Here is a 20129-nt window from a genome sequence, read left to right as displayed (position 1 = left end):
CAGCAAATAATCAATTTTTGTATTTCCTTGTTTTATTCATTTGTTAATTGTTTCATCATTTCGAAAGGCTTATGGTAGAAATCATATTTGTTAAAAATAAGAGAAAAATAGTAACAATTTTTTTTAAATCAAAATATGTTCGTTAATTGAATAAAAAATAAATGAAATGAAATTTCATAAATTAATATATTTAAAAGCAAATAAAAACTATTAATAAGACATCTTACTGCAACGGAATATATTTAGATAACCAGGCAATTATATGATGATCTTTGTCTATGACATGTGTAAAAATTATTTTTAAATTTCCTATTTGCAGTTCCATCTTATAAAAATAAAAACCATTGATTTAGATAGAATAATTACTTATAAAAATTTTATTTAGAAAATGGCTAATAAGTTATAGAAAATAATTAAAAAAAGTATCTATGAAGCATCTTTTTTGGATCAGTTTAACGATAACTTAATAATTAAACTAAAGTCAGATTTTCCTTTAAAAATAGTACATTAAATACTTTATATAGAAATGATCCCTTGATTTATCTTTGTATTTGTAAATTACGACATAATAGAAAATGCACAAGTAATTCAATTGAATTCAAACCTATTACATCATATGGAGTTTTAGACATGAAATTTACTGAAATATATGTTTTTTTTTTTAAATCTGTGTAAATGCATATAATGAAGAATTTTATATTTGAAAGTTCAATGAAAAGGAAATAAGGTTGATAATAGCATCTTAAAGTTAAAATATCATTAATTTTTAACTAAATGTACTGAAATAGAATCCATACCATATTTCAGATTTTATTCATTAATAGTTTATTTTTATATACTCTTTCATAATAAAAAAAGCTCAATTTAGCTCTAAACATCCTTTTAAATCTCAATCCAACTGAATACGCTTGTGTGTATGCAAGTGTGATTACAAATACCCTGAGAAAATTAATCCATATTTAAAAACAAATATATAATAACATGCTTTACTATAATTTTTCAATGAAGATAGTTTTCTTTTTCGTTTTCCGATTCTGGAGTCGAAATATTTAAATCCTCTGGGATATAATATTGTGGCAAATATTGCAATCTTTAACACTTTATTGATTTGCCCGTTGGCCGTACCTGTATCAAATTGACGTATTTTTAAACTTACAGATTAAAACTAAGCCGTTAAATAACATTATAATTCAATAAAAATTATTAATAAACTTCTTCTGCAACGCAACATAGGAATTCTGTATATTCTTGAACGAAGAAAAGGATTGCAAATTCCTAAAAGAAAATGTTTCGTATTTAAATAGTACAGTAAATAAAACAATTAATTGGCTAATTGTGAAAGGTTTGTTCTAGTGATCATAGAATGATCAAGAAGCCAAGTTAAGTATGTGCAAATAGAAAACTATTATTATAATTGAGATCTGATTACAAATGATTATGGCAAAATATACTTTTTAGAATTATATTAATATTTAAAATATTATTACTGAATTGAAAAATGAAATACAATAAATGTTTTATAAAAACGATCGCTCTTATAGTCGAAATTTAAAAATATTTTACTAACTTTGAATTTTTTTTCTTTCGGTTAATGGTTGAAAAATAAAATGCATTATTTTTAAGAAGGTAATTCTATTATACAAGTTGTTTTTTCAATATGTTTGCTTGCTTTAGATTGGAAAATCCTACAGTTGACTTGAAATAACTTTTGTAATTTAATTATTTGTGGAGGAAATGTAAAAGATGCTAAACATCTTTAGCATCGTTTACATTTCTTTAAAAAATTACTATAATTTATGATTTCTTAATCAGATTTTTCATATTGTAATAATTATTTTAAGAAATGCATAAATTAAAATCTGATCACTTAATTTAACAGCATAAATTTCAAGCTAGTTTAGAAATTAGGACTAATATTTCAATTATGGTGAAATATTCAAGAATCGGAATGAGTTTATTAAAACAAAATTCCTTGCGCGTACGTTTGTTATAGTAATAGTAAAATCATGCTTAAATCTTCCCAAATAAATGTTTCTCAATTAAATGTGAATCACTTATATATACTTTTCAAACTTTATAATTCAGTCACTATTTTTCTAACTCTATGTCTAATATAATTATTCACATTGTAATTAGAAATTAAAGAAAAATATCAATAAAAATTCTAATTATTACATACAGAAAAAAAAAGTTAAGTTATTGCAGCAACTGGAAAAGATAATCGGGCCAATAAAAAATATTAAATACCAGATCTGAAAACGATAAACTTTCTTCTTTTGAATTAAATTAATTTAAAATTAATTCCTCGTAAATTGCACTAAAATGGAACACACTCTACTGACTGATTTGAAGAAACATAATATAAATTAAAAATTTATGACCCAATTTAACAAAAAAAGAATTGTTGCTGCATCTAAAACAGATAGTAGGGCCAATAACAAATATTGAAGATCAAGAACAAAATGGGAAATCCAGCGCGACACAGTTGATCGATGCGCTTAGCAGATATCTTGTGGGTTCCACCATAGGGTTTGACTCTTGGGTTATTTTTCTCCTCCACAGGCTCATCATCGTCAGATTCCTGTTGGATTTTGGTAACCTAGAAATAGGAAAATTTACATATATATATATACATTTCTATGGAAAAATTTTTAGAATGGAAACACATTCGATAATAAGTGATGTGAAACCGGAATTTAAGAATAGATTAAATCTCCAACAAATAATTTTACGAGCTAATTTTCCAAATAGAAAGGATATTATGTCACTCACTTTTTCTTGAATGATATTTGCTTAAGAAATAGAAAAAAATGATATACCATTAGTGATTGTGACAAGAATAAATAGCACCTGGGCTAAATAATGGTTTCGATCTTTTCTACATATGCAAATTAAAAATTGAAAAAAAAAAAAACTAATGATGTTTTACATGTTATGAGTACGGGAGACAGAAGCTAGTTGCAGTATTTATAATACACACATTATGTAGTAGATTTTTTAAAAAAAATATCAGAAATTTTTGAGAAATATGATTCTTATGACGGGCCTTGTAATGTTCCATATTCAATGCCAAATCAAAACGGGTAGTGAGAAGTTACGAACACTTTCTCCATTTTAGCTAGTAGATTGGAAGGGGGGGGGCATTTCGTGAATCTTGATTAAAGGTAAGTTAGATCAACTTTTTAAAAATCATTTTTTAATTATTTATTTTGTTTATGTATTAAATTTTGAAATTGATTTTTACTAATCTCAATATAATTTCATAAATCAATAAAAATATCTAAAATTATGCAATGGGACAAGATGTAAAAAAAACTCGGGACAACATGTAACAGATTACAGTTACCGACATTTGAACTTAATTTATTCATTTAGTTAGACTTTCTTTTATAAATATTAAAATGCACCCTCAATGATCAGATCCATCTCCCAAGTGTTCGCCTCGAAAAGAACCTAACAGAGGTTCACATAGAAAAATCCCCTTTCCTAACCCACCTGAGAAAGGAGCAATGGAAAAAAAATACTACTTCATAATTAATAAGATATGAAAAGAAAACGAAGAGAAAGGAAATTAAAATTGAAATGCTTCAGAAAAAAATTCAAAAAAGAAAAAAGAGAAGGAAAAGGATGATAAGAAGATGTTGAACTCATGCAGATATTTTGAAAGAAATTAATGGTTTTGCTTAGCAAACGAAGATACATGTAGAAACTCTTACGATAAATTATCGTATGGTATATTACAGTGACTTCCCGTTTTCAAGCATGATAAATATTACTTTAAGATCGACCACGTAAATTTGAAGATGGCGAAAACAGCGCTTGAGTTTGCACTCTCCGCAAACTTCCATGCCACACCGGCAGGAGAGGGTTAGGTTCCCTATGAATTTAGGGTACACATATTTTCTTTTTTGGTGTAATAAGGTTTTGGACCAGGAGCACACCGGCCTCGAAAATCAAGACTTTAACACTGAACCACTATGATTCATAACTCTGATGAAGCGGAATGGATTTAATGCTTTATTCCAGGGTTCATCTACAAAACGTGATGCAAACTGACATTTAAATTGTTTAATTAAATGATTTTATCTTTATTTTATCATAAATTACTTGCTATAATTTATTATCTATATAATAACTGATAATTATTATAATATATTATTATCACAAGTTTATAATAATTACGAAGTATTTTTTGTACTTTAATTGATAAAAAAGGGTAAAGATAAATAACTGAAATGTTGTTGTTTTTATTGTTCTAACTTGTCCCACATCTGTTGCAACTTGTCTCAAGTTCAGAGCAAAAGGTAAATGCCGAAAATTTATCAAAAAATATTTCTGTTACTAAAATAAACAAATTTTTGGGGCATTTTATGAGTGAATAATTAAGCTATAAAAATGGCTTTAATCAAGAAATTGTAAATAAATTTAAAAATATAAACAGTTTTCCAAAACTTGATTCAATAAGCCCTTTAATGTCCTTTATTTTACTGTTACTTAATTTTTACGCAATTAAAATAACATTTTATGCTTCATTCGTAGAAACATCGTTTTATATCATTCAAGGTCAAGGCATATCTCGAAAGCTGTTTCAATTACCGAATACATTCTATATCTGGAAAATCGCTTGGGGACCCTTTTCAGCAATTTAGAGCTGTTGTTCCTTGAAATTTTTTCAAATAAGTTGTATTATAAACCAGTAACACATATCTTTGAACTCAAAATAATTGGATTAATAAGATATCATTGGAATGGATAGTCAACATACTCAATTGGTTTCAGTATGATTGACAGCTTACAGGATGTCGTATGCTATTAAATAGCACTGTAGAAGAAACCTGTCCTGTTTATTTTTCAATGACATGAAAAATCTATTTCTATACTATTGATGGACAGGTCTGCAATGACCAAGATTTGGTTTACATTTCAATAAATCCTATGAGTTTTAAATGCAATATACATATTTCTATCTGAGATGACGAAATTTCATATTAAAGAAAAAATTGCTTGAAAGTAAGTAAGATGTATTTCTCATAATTTTTAAATTTCCATTAATTTATATAGGCTATATAATGTGATTAAACATCTCGTAATGATGACAGTCTATATCGGTAATACATTTGCAAAAATATTTCTCATTTGATTGCTTCATACATCCTTGCTAATTTAAATCATATATCGTTTAAAGACTACTCGAAGCTTTCTATCATGGACTTCACAATCCAAAACAATGGGCAGATGACAAGAACTAAGCATGATACTTCTAAATACACCTTTATGTCACCTGAGGATATTTCGTCCATAAATATATAGCCCAAGTGCGTGGCCAGCATTTCGTGACTTGTTGCAACTTACTGTCATCAAAACTTGTAGCGTAAAACCTTTAGCCTTTAAGGGGACAGTGGACTCTATTATACACTTTTGAGAATTATTCAGTTAGAGTTATGAATATTTTTATGCATATGTATTAAAATATAAATACGTTCAATTTCTTAAAAACATTTTAAAATAAACTATATTATTTTGTAAAAAAATTCAAAATATTCCAGGTGTCTTAATTTTTAATTTTTTTCTATCTTTTTTTCTTATTACCCAATGTGAATTTGGAACACAACTACAAAGGATTTTGTAATTCCAATTAAATGCTAATTTTTTTAGATATTTTTACGCACACTTATTGAATTATCATAGGAATTTTATGTTTTTCTGTTAAAAAAATTGACTTTCAACTATCTAAAGAAACTCGAAATATAAAATGCATACCCCATTTTCTTTTAATTTTTGACTAAAATCTTCATTATTGATTTCATTCATTTTCTTTAAAAATTAAGACACCTGGGACATTTCAAAGATATTTAAATCTAATTACAATAACATTTTTGAGAAAAGTCATTAAGTTGTACTTTTTTTCCTCTTAACCCTTCAAATATTTATTTGAGGGAAAAATACATTTTATAAAACTATTTAAGTTCAATATAAACAATATTAAGTTCAATATAAAGTGATGAAACTATAAAAATAAAATTGCACTTTTTCATCAATTTTTGCTATTTTAAAGTATATATACTATTTATTCAGTATTTATATTCATATATACTATATATTCAGTATTTTGAATATAAATGGCATTGTCGAAAATATCCAAGGAGTTCAGATTTCAAATATTCAAGTACAGGCCAAAAGAGGCAATTTATCTGCTTTGAATTTTATCCCTCAGGGGGCACAGGAAGTTATTAGATCACAGTAATTAGCCAAAATTAAACTCGCATTTGTAAAAAAAAAAAAAAAAAAACTTTTTACAAATACGAATTTCATTCCTGATAAAATATTATTTGAACCTGATCAAAATATTGCATCCCCAACGCTCACATTTCCAAAGGGTGTTAAAAATCTATTTTTATAAAATATTGTGCTCTATATTTTGAGACATTATTTGGATTGTCTTTTTACTACTGAAGAAAAATGTGTAATCCCGATGCACTGTAATCGACTGAATCCATATCAAACCTATTGCGAGAATTCCCGTCCCTTGTTTTGAATAAGAGAACAGAAAATAGAATGCTGAAAATTGCTTTTACAGCCGGCTTTGCTATTGAAATTCAATTTTGTCAAATCCAGCTTCAAATAAAAAGCGGAAAACATTTGTATAGATGCGGATGAACTAAATCTGTATTGTTGAAAGCCTCTATGTTTATATGGATATATGTAATGTAGAGAAAAGAACTGTTACTTTCAAAAATGGAAAATAAAGTCTTTAAAATAAATCTAACTGGACGATTCTGCTTTATTTTAAATCCGCTTAAAGTAACAGATCATATGGAAGTTATTTCACTTTTACGGAGTATTTTTGTTACTCAAAATGACAAACTAAATAATTGTATTTTTATACGAAAAATCAAAGTTATTGTTGAAGTTTTCTGTAAATTAGGCTTTTTTGCCTTTCCTTATTTCTTAGACAATTTTGTGCTTATAAAATAAAAATCTTTTGATATATTTGAAGGAAAATGCATTTTACTTCGAAGAAAAGAATGAAACTACATATTCATCGTAGAATTCCTTGAATATTAAACAGATAAAAACTGCTTTGTAAGTATGAAGTAACTTTTTCAAAAGGCTCCGGGCATTGGAAGCGTCTAATTTTCTATTTAATAAATTAAATAGAAAATATACTTGGTTCAATATAATAAATCACTTGGAGAATGTAGAATTTCAGTCACAAAATAGTGATTTTATAAGTTTCGAGCCTGGTCTTGCATTTATACAGAATCTCATTTATTGTCACAAGGGTTTGACCTAATATCCTACATACATAGATAAAAATTCGCTATTTTAAAAGAGAAACAACTAATTTCCATGGCACTGGATTGCGCCTTATTTTATATTACATGGATTCAATTACCTTTCAATTAACATTCGAATTCTGTGTACGTAGTTAATGGATTTCATTCGCTCTACAGTAAAGCTGTCAAAGTGATCTATAAACCCAATTCATAAGTCAGATAAGACGCCATATTTGTTAGTTATTCTTAAATAAAATATAACCATGCATATAAATCTTATAAAACTACTTAGAAGGTCTATACTTTGAAGAATGACAAGAATATAATATAAATAAGATTTGTTGATGAATGATTAAAGTTAATTTTAGCAGATAATTCCTAGTTTTGGAACAACTATTTCCATCTGAAATATGTGAATGGATAGTTTATAATGGGAACGTTAAGCCAAAAATTCAACAATTGAAATACTCAAAATGGTTTTATAATAGAAAATAGGATAAGTAATATACGTGATGAATCATTGTATTATTAATATCGTCGCATCTCCTGAAAATTAACAAAATTCCTCTTATAATCGAGGCTTATAGAATAATTTTTATTGTTTAGAATTTTGAATTTTAGTTTTTTTTCTCTTTAATTGCTTTTCATTTCATAGAATTCTTATCTAGATTTGAGAATGGTACAATTACTAATATAATGTCCTAAAGTTTAGATTATTTGAACAGTAGTATGAATAAATTAAATTTCTTGAACCAAAATCATTACTGAGCGTAAGATTAAACAATGGTTTCTTAAGAAAGGAAATCCTATTAAAAAAGACAATTTATTGAATTTCTTAAAAGGTCAGTAAAAAGTTAGTCAAAGTCACAACCGGCATTTTACCCTTCCTTCCTCAATCGATTTATTTATTGTTCTGGGAAAGAAATCAAAGCTTGTTTATACATTTATTTAGCTTTTCTAGACAAACTACGAAGAAAAAACAAATTGGTTTACATTTGATTTAAAAACCTATTTCTTTTTCCTCACTCATTTGTTTCCAACTCAGAAAATTAAGCTACGATGAAACAGAAAATTTCAAACTAAATCAGATTATAAAGCTATTAAAGAATAATTTCTGCACACTACAAAAATTCTAGTTTGAAAAAAATTATTCTGATAAAAATAATCGATGCATTGTTGAATGAAAATTTAATAATAAAATATTTTAACTGGTAAATAAAAAGTTGAAACTGAATATGGAAAAATAATCCTGTTAAAATAATGAAGAGCTTCAGTATTCAAATAACAACTTGAAGTAATTAGCTTGAGATGACAATTTTATTGCCAGTAAATACGTATTTTTCAATTTGGATAATACCCATCTTCTGCGCTTTTAAATATAAATCTTAAAATTTAATATTCAATTTCCGTTTTTTCTCTTCACTAACTGAGGCCTCTTTAGTCTGGTGCGAGAGCCTCATTCTCAGAAAAGTGGGACATGTTATATAAAGGACTTGATGCTCTTTAATTTAACCATCGATTATTCTCCCCCTAGTTCGAAGTGAGCATTTGTAGAAGAAGAGGTTCTTGTCCCATCGTCATCCGACCATACTTTGATATAAAGAAGTTCGTTCTAAAGAACATTTAAACAATGTTTTTTTACATCTCAACTAAAATAAATATTTTAATATTTACAATCAATATCTACAGTCCTTTATTACAATATTTCAAAGTTTTTCAGTAATGATATTTCTTAAATCAACTTATATATTTTACGTTTGGATACCTTAAACTGATATTTTTCATAAAAAATAATTAAAAAATTATTTTCATTATTTTTTTTATATTTTGTAGAGTTGTTTTTATTCAACTTCCTTCAATAAATATAGGACAATATTTTACTGCAAAAAAGATTTAAAAAAAAAAAAAACGAATCGAAACGAATGATCAGTGATAATGCTACTGATGCTAAACGGTTCATCATATGATACGCAAAGGGAAATACATTGCATAGAATTATTAAAACAATATGCTGCATAATATTGACTAAAACATTCCAGTTCTAGTTATTCATATTTGAATTGCCAGAATGTAGATTATACAGACCAGAATGAAATTGGAGTTCGCAGAATGTCAAATACTTTTTCAAATACTCAAAATTCATATAATGTTTTTTATTTTTCAATCACTCACAGTTTTTTCACAAAAAAAAAATAAAAAAAAAATGGTGACTTATAAAATAAAATTAATATAAAATATTATTGAATAAAAAATATTGTGCACATAAATAATAAAAAGTTAAAATTAATTTCTGAATAAAATGAAATGATAAATATAAATTGTAATACAGCAATAAATGATGTAAAATTATAAAATAAATAAGTAATAAAATAATTTAGAATATTATTTAAATCATTCGAAAGAAAAATATCATTCTATATAGAAGTTTCAGAAACAAATATTTATATCTTACATGAACAGCACGTTCATGGTAAGGAAATCGAGAAAATAATTAATCAGATAGTGTTCTCGAGGAGAAACGCTTGCGTGATGTATAAATAATCCTGAATTCATTTATCTTTCCTCCACTACTGATCATGATTTATCTTAGTGCAGACTATTTATTGATTCTCGTAAGAAGCTTAAAGGGTGTCTTATTGCGTAATAATAACATTCTTACTCTAATTCCCATATCAAATTTGAAGGCATTTTAAAATTTTCGCCATGTTATTAAGTTTTGAAGGTGAAACCAGAAATGTTCAGTTTCCTATGTGAATGGAACATTTGATATAGAAACAATACTTGATATGAAAGCAATGGTCCCCAATAAAAACTTTTATCCAGAATCAAAGAATGTGATTCTTAAAGTGGATCAAAAACATGTCCTCTTGCAACTATTGGTAAATAAAATTCATGGCAGTATAAACTAAGGCTTAAGATAAAAATAGCGATTATTTTTTATTTTAAATTCGTGTTTTTCCACATTTATCAGTAAATAAAAATTAAAGAACGTCTGCTCGGCGGTCAGTATATACGACGGTTAATGAAAGAAAACAGAGATAGGAGAAAAATGAAATCGACTCAAAAATAACATTAATTAATTTCATAGAAATCACTCAGAACTTTTTAGAAAATTACAAGAATCTTAACTACAATGATTTTGAAAAAGGGCTGCAAAGCTTTAAGAAATGAATTACAACATAAGCCTAAAAATATTTCAACTTGGGTATTTTCCTAAAAATTTCGGTACATTAAGAAGCAGGATGAGAAATTTCTCTAAGCTATGAAATATATGGATAAACTTGGAGTTCTTTTTATAAATGAGTTTTTTTAAATAATCAAGAATTAATAATTGTTTACTAATTATTAAAATAACTTAAATATCATACATACGAGCATTTTTCAAATGTGTCAAATTTGAAATTTTCAGCTTCACAATTATAAAAAAATCCTAAAGTAATTAATAAACATGGGTATTATTTTTGAAAATGGCATAAAATGCCTTACATAATTTAAATAAATTTATTTAAACCCAGACAAAATATTAAATTTTCGAGCTCTCTGTTTTCAGTGACATTTTGGTTGAAAATGACTGCAAACTAAAAGAAAATGTGCGTAAATTTTTTACGCATTTAAGTTAAGTACATTAAGTGGTGGAAGAAAAACATAATAACTAGAATTTATAATTTACTTTAGTTGAATTGGCATCGTACTTATGATACCATACGCGAGGAATTTAAAGACTTCGTAGATTTTAATCCTGGGCAGATGACAAAGGTGGCAACTGGACTGGAATACACTTCTCGAGCTTTCCATTCCATACCTACAGAAGAATTTATGATTTGGCAAGTTTAGCGAGCATCAAGCCAGGATAAATTTAATGGAATTAAGGCTCGAATCCGCTAACCTTCAATCTCAGTGAAAGACTCAAGCTTTGACCATCTGATGATAAAGGCGTTTTTGAATACAGACGCTTTAAAAAGTATGTCCTTTGATATTTGCTAAATAAATTAAGAAAAAAAGATTTTTTTAACTAATAAAAAAATGCATTCCGAATACTCATTCACAAATCCTGTTCTAAATCAAAAATTTATTTTTTGTAACTCGTAGAATCGTTAAAGAAACATTAGACATTTGTCAAATGAAACATACTTTCTCCGTTCTTTCAGAGAACATGGATTTATTTTGTGGAAAAAGAATAACAATAAAAGTAAGGACAATTCCTTACCTTATTTTTGTCTGACCAGATCGTCGCAGCATTTTTCTTTCAACTAAAGTTACAATTCACCAAGTAAGGTAGAGTAATTTCTATTCTATTTGTAACACATAGTTGTTTCAGATAGATGCTAAATACCTTGCAATCGAATTTCCCTTGGGAGAAATTCCAACATCTCTCAGGTTTTCACATTTCCCAAACAACTATTCTTACAACCATTTTTGGGATTACTTTTGAAGATTGCACTAGTTTGACACGTACAAGTGTCAAATATTACAAAATGATTAAAAAATTATGAATATCCTAATTACATTTTTCAATTTGCAAAATAGGATCCTATGGTTTAATAATTGTTTTCATGGTTTGTAAAGTAAAGAAAAAAAAACAAAAACAATTTGGATAAAATTAAATCTGGAGTCCTCCACTAAAATGATTTACCTAATTAATATTTTTATTCAATTCGTCATTATATTTACGTTGTATTGTGTATCAAATTGATATACTCAGTACCTTGCAATGCGGTCATGGTATTGGTAAACTCAATACCATGCCATTATTAGATTCTTTATATTATTATCACTTACTCTCTGACATCTGAAACATTATGTCCTACTATTTATTTCTTTTTACCGATTCACCATGTTTTGAAGTATTTCATACATTAGCCTTTAAGATTTAAGTATTATGGTACTGGATAATTTATATAAATTTTTGTCGCATGTCTGTCAATGTTTTTTATTCTTGTCATTCTTTTCTTTTTCACTTAATATTTTAATTTTGAAGTATTAATATCAATATGCCCTTTAGACTATTTAGATGTATTTGTCTGCTTTAAAGCATTATATTTTATATTTGAATTAGCAGAATACATGCATGGTGGTCAAAAACTAACAGTGGTAAACCAATTGTCGTATTTAATAAAATCTCAGTTGTAGTTTCAAGCAAATGGATACGAAAGGATATGAAACAATGGAAGATATATTGTTAAAAAAATATATAAAGTGTTAAAACTGTTCATTTCAGAAAAAATGTGCAGAAAAATACACAGAATGCAGATTTGTCAAAACTGGCCGTATGAAGAGATATATTAGGAAGGAATAACTCAACCATTCTTTACTATAAAACATGCAAAACGTCACATTATGTTTTGATTGACGAAATGAAGGAAGCATAGAAGCAACTTTTCTTTTTGCTTTTTCATAGCCCGAATGAAAGTCAATTTGTTTGATGGAAGCTATTGGAGAGTAGAAAGACGTCAACAGAGATATTACGAATCTGGGACTTGTATAAAATTCAAAATGGTTGAAAAATCTTAAATTTAGAATTAGTCTTTTATTTAGAATCGAGATTTTTCAGTCTAAACTTTAGGATCGGAATTTTGCTGAGGCGAGAACTGATTCAATCAAAGGTTCACAACATGATTGGGTCCAGAACACTGCAAATTATTCGGACACTAAATTATCTCCTATTAGTACAGTATGGAAGATTTTAGAGATTATATTGGCTTAGTTATCGTCCTTTCACTACAGTTCAGTTTAAAATCCCGAAATTCCCCCCCCCCCCAAGAGTTTATAAATGGTCACTGAATATAATCAATAATTTATAATGAAAAAAATATAGCAGATATGAGATTACTCTTAATATAACAGTTTATTTTACGAAAAATTATCTAATTATTTTATTAATATTAGTAATTTATTTATTTCTTTTGCAAATATCATTATAAAACTTTTTAATCAAAAAAAGCCCCCAATGAGAAAAACTTGAATATGCTCTCTCATTCTTTTAACAGCTTTTGTTGAAAACGACCCCTTCGATTTCGACCACCCGTAACATAAATGGGTTATCTCCCCCCTCCATAGTAAACAGGACGCTCTTTTGCTATTTTGTCCTTGTCTGAACGGTAGATGTTGTTTTGTATCACAATTTTATTTCATCCTTCCCTAAAATGGCAATTCACTAATTTTGCTGGAGAAATTATTTAACTAAATGTTAGGACACTGAATAAATTGTATGAAATGTTTAGTTGTATAGTTATTTGGCATATTAAAAAAAACCTTCACCAATCTCATAATAATTTATGAAGATGATACGAATAAAATATTTTCCAGCGATTATTTTGAAAGGTTAAAATTCATTGAAATTTTTTTTTAATTTATAAAGGGTTGCTTAAACTATGAATTTTGTCCTTTTAAAACATAAACAATAAAATGTGAGCTTCATTTTATATTTATATTTGTAGCAAATCAATATTTAGAAGCAAAAAAAAAAACGATTCATGTATAAAATTTTAAAATTATATTTGCTTGTATTTTCTATTTAAAAATATTCATTTCTTTTTATGTGTATCACACAGGTTACACTGCTCATTTATTCCACAGACTAAAAGCATAATTGAATGTTTTAATATTGATATACTGCGTACAAATTATATATACACTTTTTTGCTTAACGTATCTCGAAAATTTTGTAATAAACATAAACAGCATTAACGCTTTTCACTATATTGTTTATTCTTAGAATGCACTTTGAAAATACTTTTTTTTTTGCTGAGAATTTTAGGCATTCATTACATAAAATCTGCTTAAAGTTTTATATATAATCAACAACTGAATTATATTTTTCTGCCCAAAACTTTCTAAAGTACAGATAATTATCAGATTTAAAAATGTAATTCAGTAAAGTAAAATTGGGTTTGTTTTACTAAGAATTAAAATTCATAATATTATAGTTGCGATAATATTAAGCGGAAAAGTAATTTGCTTTATTTCTGAAATGATTTTCAGATTTTTTCTGAAAATATTATGAATTTTATGAATTATGAAATTAAATGTTTGAAGTTATCAAGATACGGCGACATTCGGCACTAAAGATTATCATGATTATCATTATTGATACAGGAAATATGATGTCACATATATAAGGAATGGGTTAAAATTGATATAGAAGGTGAGATGTGGCAGATCTTTGTTGGTGTTGTTATGAGTGAACTAGATCACGTGTTTGCAAGTGTAATAAATATTTGCGTACAAGTGTTGAAAATGCTCATTTTAAACAGGCTTTTAAACTCTTCATTTAATATAGTATTTGACGTATGGTAGATCAAAAAAATAATAAATGCATAATTATTTTCTGATTTAGTCCTTAGACATCCATTGCGATATACGCATTTTTCCAGAAATCTGTATGAAAGACTTACTGAAACACCAGTCTGATATAAAGAAAAGTGGTCTATAAATCTGCTATTTAATATTTTAGTAAACTTTGCATATAGAAATATTGAATTTTGTGTGCTAATAGATGTGAATGAAAGACACATTTTACGAATTGACACATTTTTTTTTTCGGTAATAAAAATTTTATTTCCGCAACTTTTTATTATCAACCTCTGTAGAAGTGAAGATATTTTTTTATTTATAATGACTACCTCAGTTAATGAAATTTTATAAAGGAAGTATATGTTTAATTGCAATATTTAGGAAAATAAACGCTTGTTCCATTTTTGTTGGACACTCTGTATGAGAGTACTAATAATAGTTACTCTTTTCCCACATGCATCCTTTAAAGATCTGTTGCAAAAAAAAAAAAAAAAAAAAAATCCAAAATATTATGATTTTTGTGCATTTACGTAAGGGTATAAAAATATGTTAGTACTATATACTGTTCGTTTCAGTATTCTTAGACGACCACTTTTCAACGATTCTATCTCATTAAGGGGAGACGCGCAAAGATGAGCGCATTTCAGGAATTCTTCGTCATTCTTTGACCTTGATTTTCGCCCTATTAGATACTTTTTTTGCTCATTTTTTTCACGTGTATGTGAATATTGTGTCATTTTAGATCGCAATATTTTAATTCAGTCTGCGAGTAATCCAAGTTTATTTTATCGTTAAATATAAACATCCCCTCCTTTCATTTTTCCTCTGACCCTATTTTGACGAATTAAACTCATCCTAACACATGCGCAAAAGATCGGAGGGTTTTAGAATCCATTGTCAAACAATATTGGTGTATTTGCATAGGAGTTAGGTCTGGGGGGGGGGGGTAAATGCGTGACCAATCATATTATTTTAACTTCTGTTTGTTGAAAAATAATTTTATTTATGTACGTTAATATGCAGTATTTGAGAAGGAAATGCTATATATATTAGGTGTCTTTTGAGACGAGGGATTTATTTTGGAAGATCAATTGAGTCATCTCATAGAAAAGTTTGTTTATCATTGATAGATTTGACTGCTATTGAAAGTCAACGTGCATCTGAGTTAAAATCTGGAAACGAAACCTAATTTCTTCTTTAACGCTGTGCATTGCATGAGATAATTTTTAACGGCATGCTGTGGGAAATAAAACTTTGTTTGAAATACTCGCTTATGCATCAACAGTAACTGAAAATAGTGAGCTATTTTTTGAGGATGTCTGTGTATAGAAGCCTGTTCCGTAACCTATAATATGTTATCATTAGAAACAGGCTGTTAAATAAAGTATTTGATAAGTCGAAAGTGTTCATAAAAGATTCTGAAAGAGGGGCATTTACGTTATGACTGAAAAAAATGCCTACCTTCTTAGTTCCGTTGCACTCTTCCTTCTCTTCATACTAGAAAAGATTTAAATAAGAATAAACTTAATGTTAAAAGCTCATCAAATTTTTCATTTTGAATAAATTAAATACACACAAGGTAAATGATTTGCTAGAAATTTGGCTCATTTATAACTCCATACCTATATGTCGAAAAATTATACTTTTCTGAAAACTAAGAGCTAAATATGAAAGCATTCTGAATCTTAAAAGGTGATTCCTTCATGTTTAGTGTCAAGGATAGTGTCTAAGGCAGCATTGACTCTAACATTTTCTTACCACGTCAATGGGCGTTCGTTTTATTCAGACACATTATGTTTGTTGATGTTGATCTAGAAGATATTTGGTGAGATCGGATCTTGAATCCGTGATGGTAGAGCCCTGATGGTTTTAAAGCTATCTGTCAAATATTCTAGTACCTATTTGTGGCGGCCATGGTCTTCAGGTATTTTTCAAGAAGAAATGTAAAACTGACATTTTCTCCATTTTCTTAAATAAAGCATTTTATATTTTATGCCAATAGAGGATAAAAATTAGTTTATAATATTACTTCAGCAATATGCTGCGATTGTTTTTTCCTCAATTCAATTATATTAAACATGTTGATCCAAATCAATTCAATAAAGGCTTCGTTTGTAATTAGGCCAATAGATTAAATATCAATCAAAACAACTCTATTTAAAAATATTTATAAATAATATAATCTTAGCTTTTAATTAAGTAAAGAATGTTATTGTTAATAAAAACTGTAAAATTTACGATTAAACTCAAGATAACTATATCGATTTCAAAGTGGTACATATTTGAAGAATTAAGAAATCTTACAAGAGAGACACAAAACAAATATAAATAGAAAGTTATGCGTCTGCTCTTTGACGTCTTACATATGCCCGTTTGAAAAATATAACCTTTAGGGAAAAATAATTCACTATTCAATGCTTTCTGGAAATATCTTTAGTCTTCACTCCATACACTTCTCAATAAAAAGATACAAAAGATGGTGTGTATATATTTTCTTACTGCTCCCAGAATGTGAGATATTTTACCTTTGTGTTTTTAACTTTCTTTTCCCTGGGCTACATTTTGATTTTTCTAGGAGTTACAGTTTATGTATTTGAGCAAACAAATAGTGATCTGTTTACATTCCTATTGTTTAGTCTGTGGAAATATTCACCTGTGTGAGCAGTAAAGATTTATAAGAAGATTCAGAAAGTTTTTTACTGATATTCGATATTTCAAGCTGCATACGAGAAAGAATATTCTTAAGATTGTGTATATTTCTACTGTTTATAGAAACGAAACAGTGAATTTTATTTGGTAGTGTGTACCATATAATATTTTGAATGTTTAAGGTTTCTCAATGAATTGTGCCAAAGCGTTTTAGTCTTCAGATTCTCCGATTAAATGAGCTTTAAGTTTGAAATTAAATATGAATATAAAATTTTGTAGCGACTCTTGACGTTTTTTTACAATTGTGTCTAAATTTTATAAATGTCGAAATTTTATGAAATCGTATTTGAATTTAGATCAATCTGATTAATTTTCATGCTGCAATACTTTTATTGTAGCATGAAATAATTTTATTGCAGCATACTGGAGAAAATACTTGCTGAAATAATTATGAGCCGGGTTGCAAGTCGTAGTCTTAATAGTGAATTAAGGTATTATCTTGAGGGAGATTGGATAATTTTTGACACATTTGAGGAAGATAATTATAGAATTAATAAGTTTGAGCTACATTTTATAGCTTGATTTCCTGTAAGATTAAATATTTTACTAAGAAAATTATTTATTTTTCAAATTTTTGAAACTGTAATTAGAAAGCAACTTGGGGAATCGGAGACTTGCGCCCTCAATCCCAATATCATTATTTTGGAGAAAAGTGAATAGTGTCACTCACATTGATTGTTACTGATCACTTTCAATGCAATAACTGTGTGTCTTTTTCCATGAGCAGTTGTAATTTATATTACCAATTGGACTCGATGTTCTTCAAAAAATTTGCTTACTCTCCCTTTTTTTTTGTGAAAATATTTACATCTTATTAATTTTATCTTGTAACCATAAACAAACTTAAAACAAAAATTTTGAAAATATAAGATTCTTGGAAATTGTTTTTTTTAATCGATTAATCCTACGTTTGACCTGTTGATTTACATTTCTTTATAGGCTTCAATACCGACATTTGAGTTGTATGTAATTCTTATCTTCAAACATAACAATATTACATAATGAAAAATAATCTTACTTAAAGCATCTTGAATGACTGAGAATGAATTTATGATAATGAAAACTTCAAAAATTTCTACTCAAGGTTTCAAAGATGTTGCAACATTTTGATGGCTTAAATTTGTTTTTGTAAATTCATATATTAGGATTTAAGATATAAAACCTAGCAAAGTAGATATTTTCCGCAAAGTATTAGTCAAACCTGTTGAATATAAAAACGAATTCAACTATCTTTTAAGCTTTTGTAGCACGTGATAATTTAATAATGGCAATTAATTTTAAAAATAAAAATTATATCATGGTTCAAAATAAAGTTTTATCTTTAAAATTTATCTATTAAATTTATTATATAGAATTTATTTATATTAATTTATTTATCTTTAGAATTTATCTATATATATTTAGTTTGAAGTTTTCTCCTACTGACTGCAACAAAATGTATTGATAAATAATAATTTCAATATTTATTTATTAAATTATTTGTATTAAACAAAATAGCAAAAATATCTTGTGAGTTTTCTTGCCGTTGCAAAGTTATAATCTTTTTGCTGTATTCACTTTTAAATTTAGTTATCATTTTATTTTGAATGTCGCTTATGAACTTTTTGCTTTAAATCATTGTTTAAAATGCTTCTTTATGCTTTTAAATTCTGTAAAGTTTTCTTAGATTTTATTTCAGGTTCCGCAGAATAAGGCTCATACGCCATTAATCTAGAGAGAAAGCGATTGCGAATTTTTAATAGATGTATTAATATATTCATAACACCTGAAGTGAGAACTTACCATTCTGAGTGATATATTTTCATCAGCCACCTTGATGCTTGGAGGAGTAGCTCTCCTCTTACGCCACAGATAGTTGACCAAAGTGAACTCGAGAAGTGCTGTGAAAACGAAGGTGGTGCAGGCACCCATCCAGACATCAATAGCTTTTACATAGCTCACTGGTGGAAGGTTACTCTGGATGCCGGAGCTTTTGGAAGAGATAGTCAAAAGAGTGGTCACGCCGAGTGTTATCCGAGCTGGGATTGCTTCAACATCAAGCCAGAAAGACACCCAGGAGATGACCACAATCAGTATGGTTGGCAAGTACGACTGCACGAGGTGGAATCCGATTGATCGCTGAAGATTGAATTCAGCTTTCAAGCAACTGTACTCCCCTGGATTGAAGAAAAATAAAGGCATATATTTTTCATATGTAAAATATGAAAATGTAGAAAAAATATGATGGATCATTCAATTGGTAATACACGAATTTAAAATATTAATTATATTAGGATTAAAAATTCATAGTAGAAGGGATTTTGTAGATTTAAAAAGTATATATTTCAGTTATAAATAAGTTTCATTTTTAAAATTTAGAAGGTTTTCTAAATTATTCATGATTTTTGAATGATTCAAAAGGTAGTATATTTATTAAACAAGATATCAGGCAATTCACAATTTCATTGAGGATTTGTAGCCAGCTTTTCGAAAACTGTTCAGTGCGTTGGAGAAAGAGTCGGAAACGCATTTTCTATTTTTAATGAACAGAAATGTATTTATTAGTAGCTCTACATTAAGTTCAATATAATACGTATAAAATATTCCTTACCTATATGAAACTTCTCACTGCAGAGAGAAGTATTTACACTCTTTATTTCAAATTGGGGTAACTTCAACTTTTCAAACAAATTCACAGGATTTTCCTCGGACCATTTCAGATTCAGTTCGCTAGTGGTTTTTGAAACTGGAAAGAGAAAAACGTATGATTTGAAATCTTTGATTTTTTCATTTTTAAAATTAGCTAAAATCGGTGAGGTGTGAATTTTAGAAACCAACATAGGATGTATTTAATGTAGGTGAACGGCCGAA

General features: G+C 27.7%; 1 protein-coding gene across 1 annotated transcript in view; it reads right to left on the bottom strand.

The window, feature by feature from the left end:
* Positions 1 to 1872: 1872 nt before the first annotated feature.
* LOC129960505 (glycine receptor subunit alpha-3-like) overlaps positions 1873 to 20129 on the bottom strand; it is a 158635-nt gene continuing 140378 nt past the window's right edge. The window contains exons 6-9 of the mRNA XM_056073977.1: positions 19870 to 20004; positions 19062 to 19435; positions 16032 to 16067; positions 1873 to 2599 (exon numbers count right to left, since the gene is read on the bottom strand). Coding sequence (XP_055929952.1) covers positions 2414 to 2599; positions 16032 to 16067; positions 19062 to 19435; positions 19870 to 20004 — 731 coding nt within the window. The 3' untranslated portion in view covers positions 1873 to 2413. The remainder of the gene's footprint in view (positions 2600 to 16031; positions 16068 to 19061; positions 19436 to 19869; positions 20005 to 20129) is intronic.

Source organism: Argiope bruennichi, chromosome X2 (genome assembly GCF_947563725.1).
Source record: "Argiope bruennichi chromosome X2, qqArgBrue1.1, whole genome shotgun sequence".
In the NCBI taxonomy this organism is placed as follows: Eukaryota; Metazoa; Arthropoda; class Arachnida; order Araneae; family Araneidae; genus Argiope; species Argiope bruennichi.
Note: the sequence above shows the minus strand (reverse complement) of the source record. Positions and strands in the feature narration are given on the sequence as shown.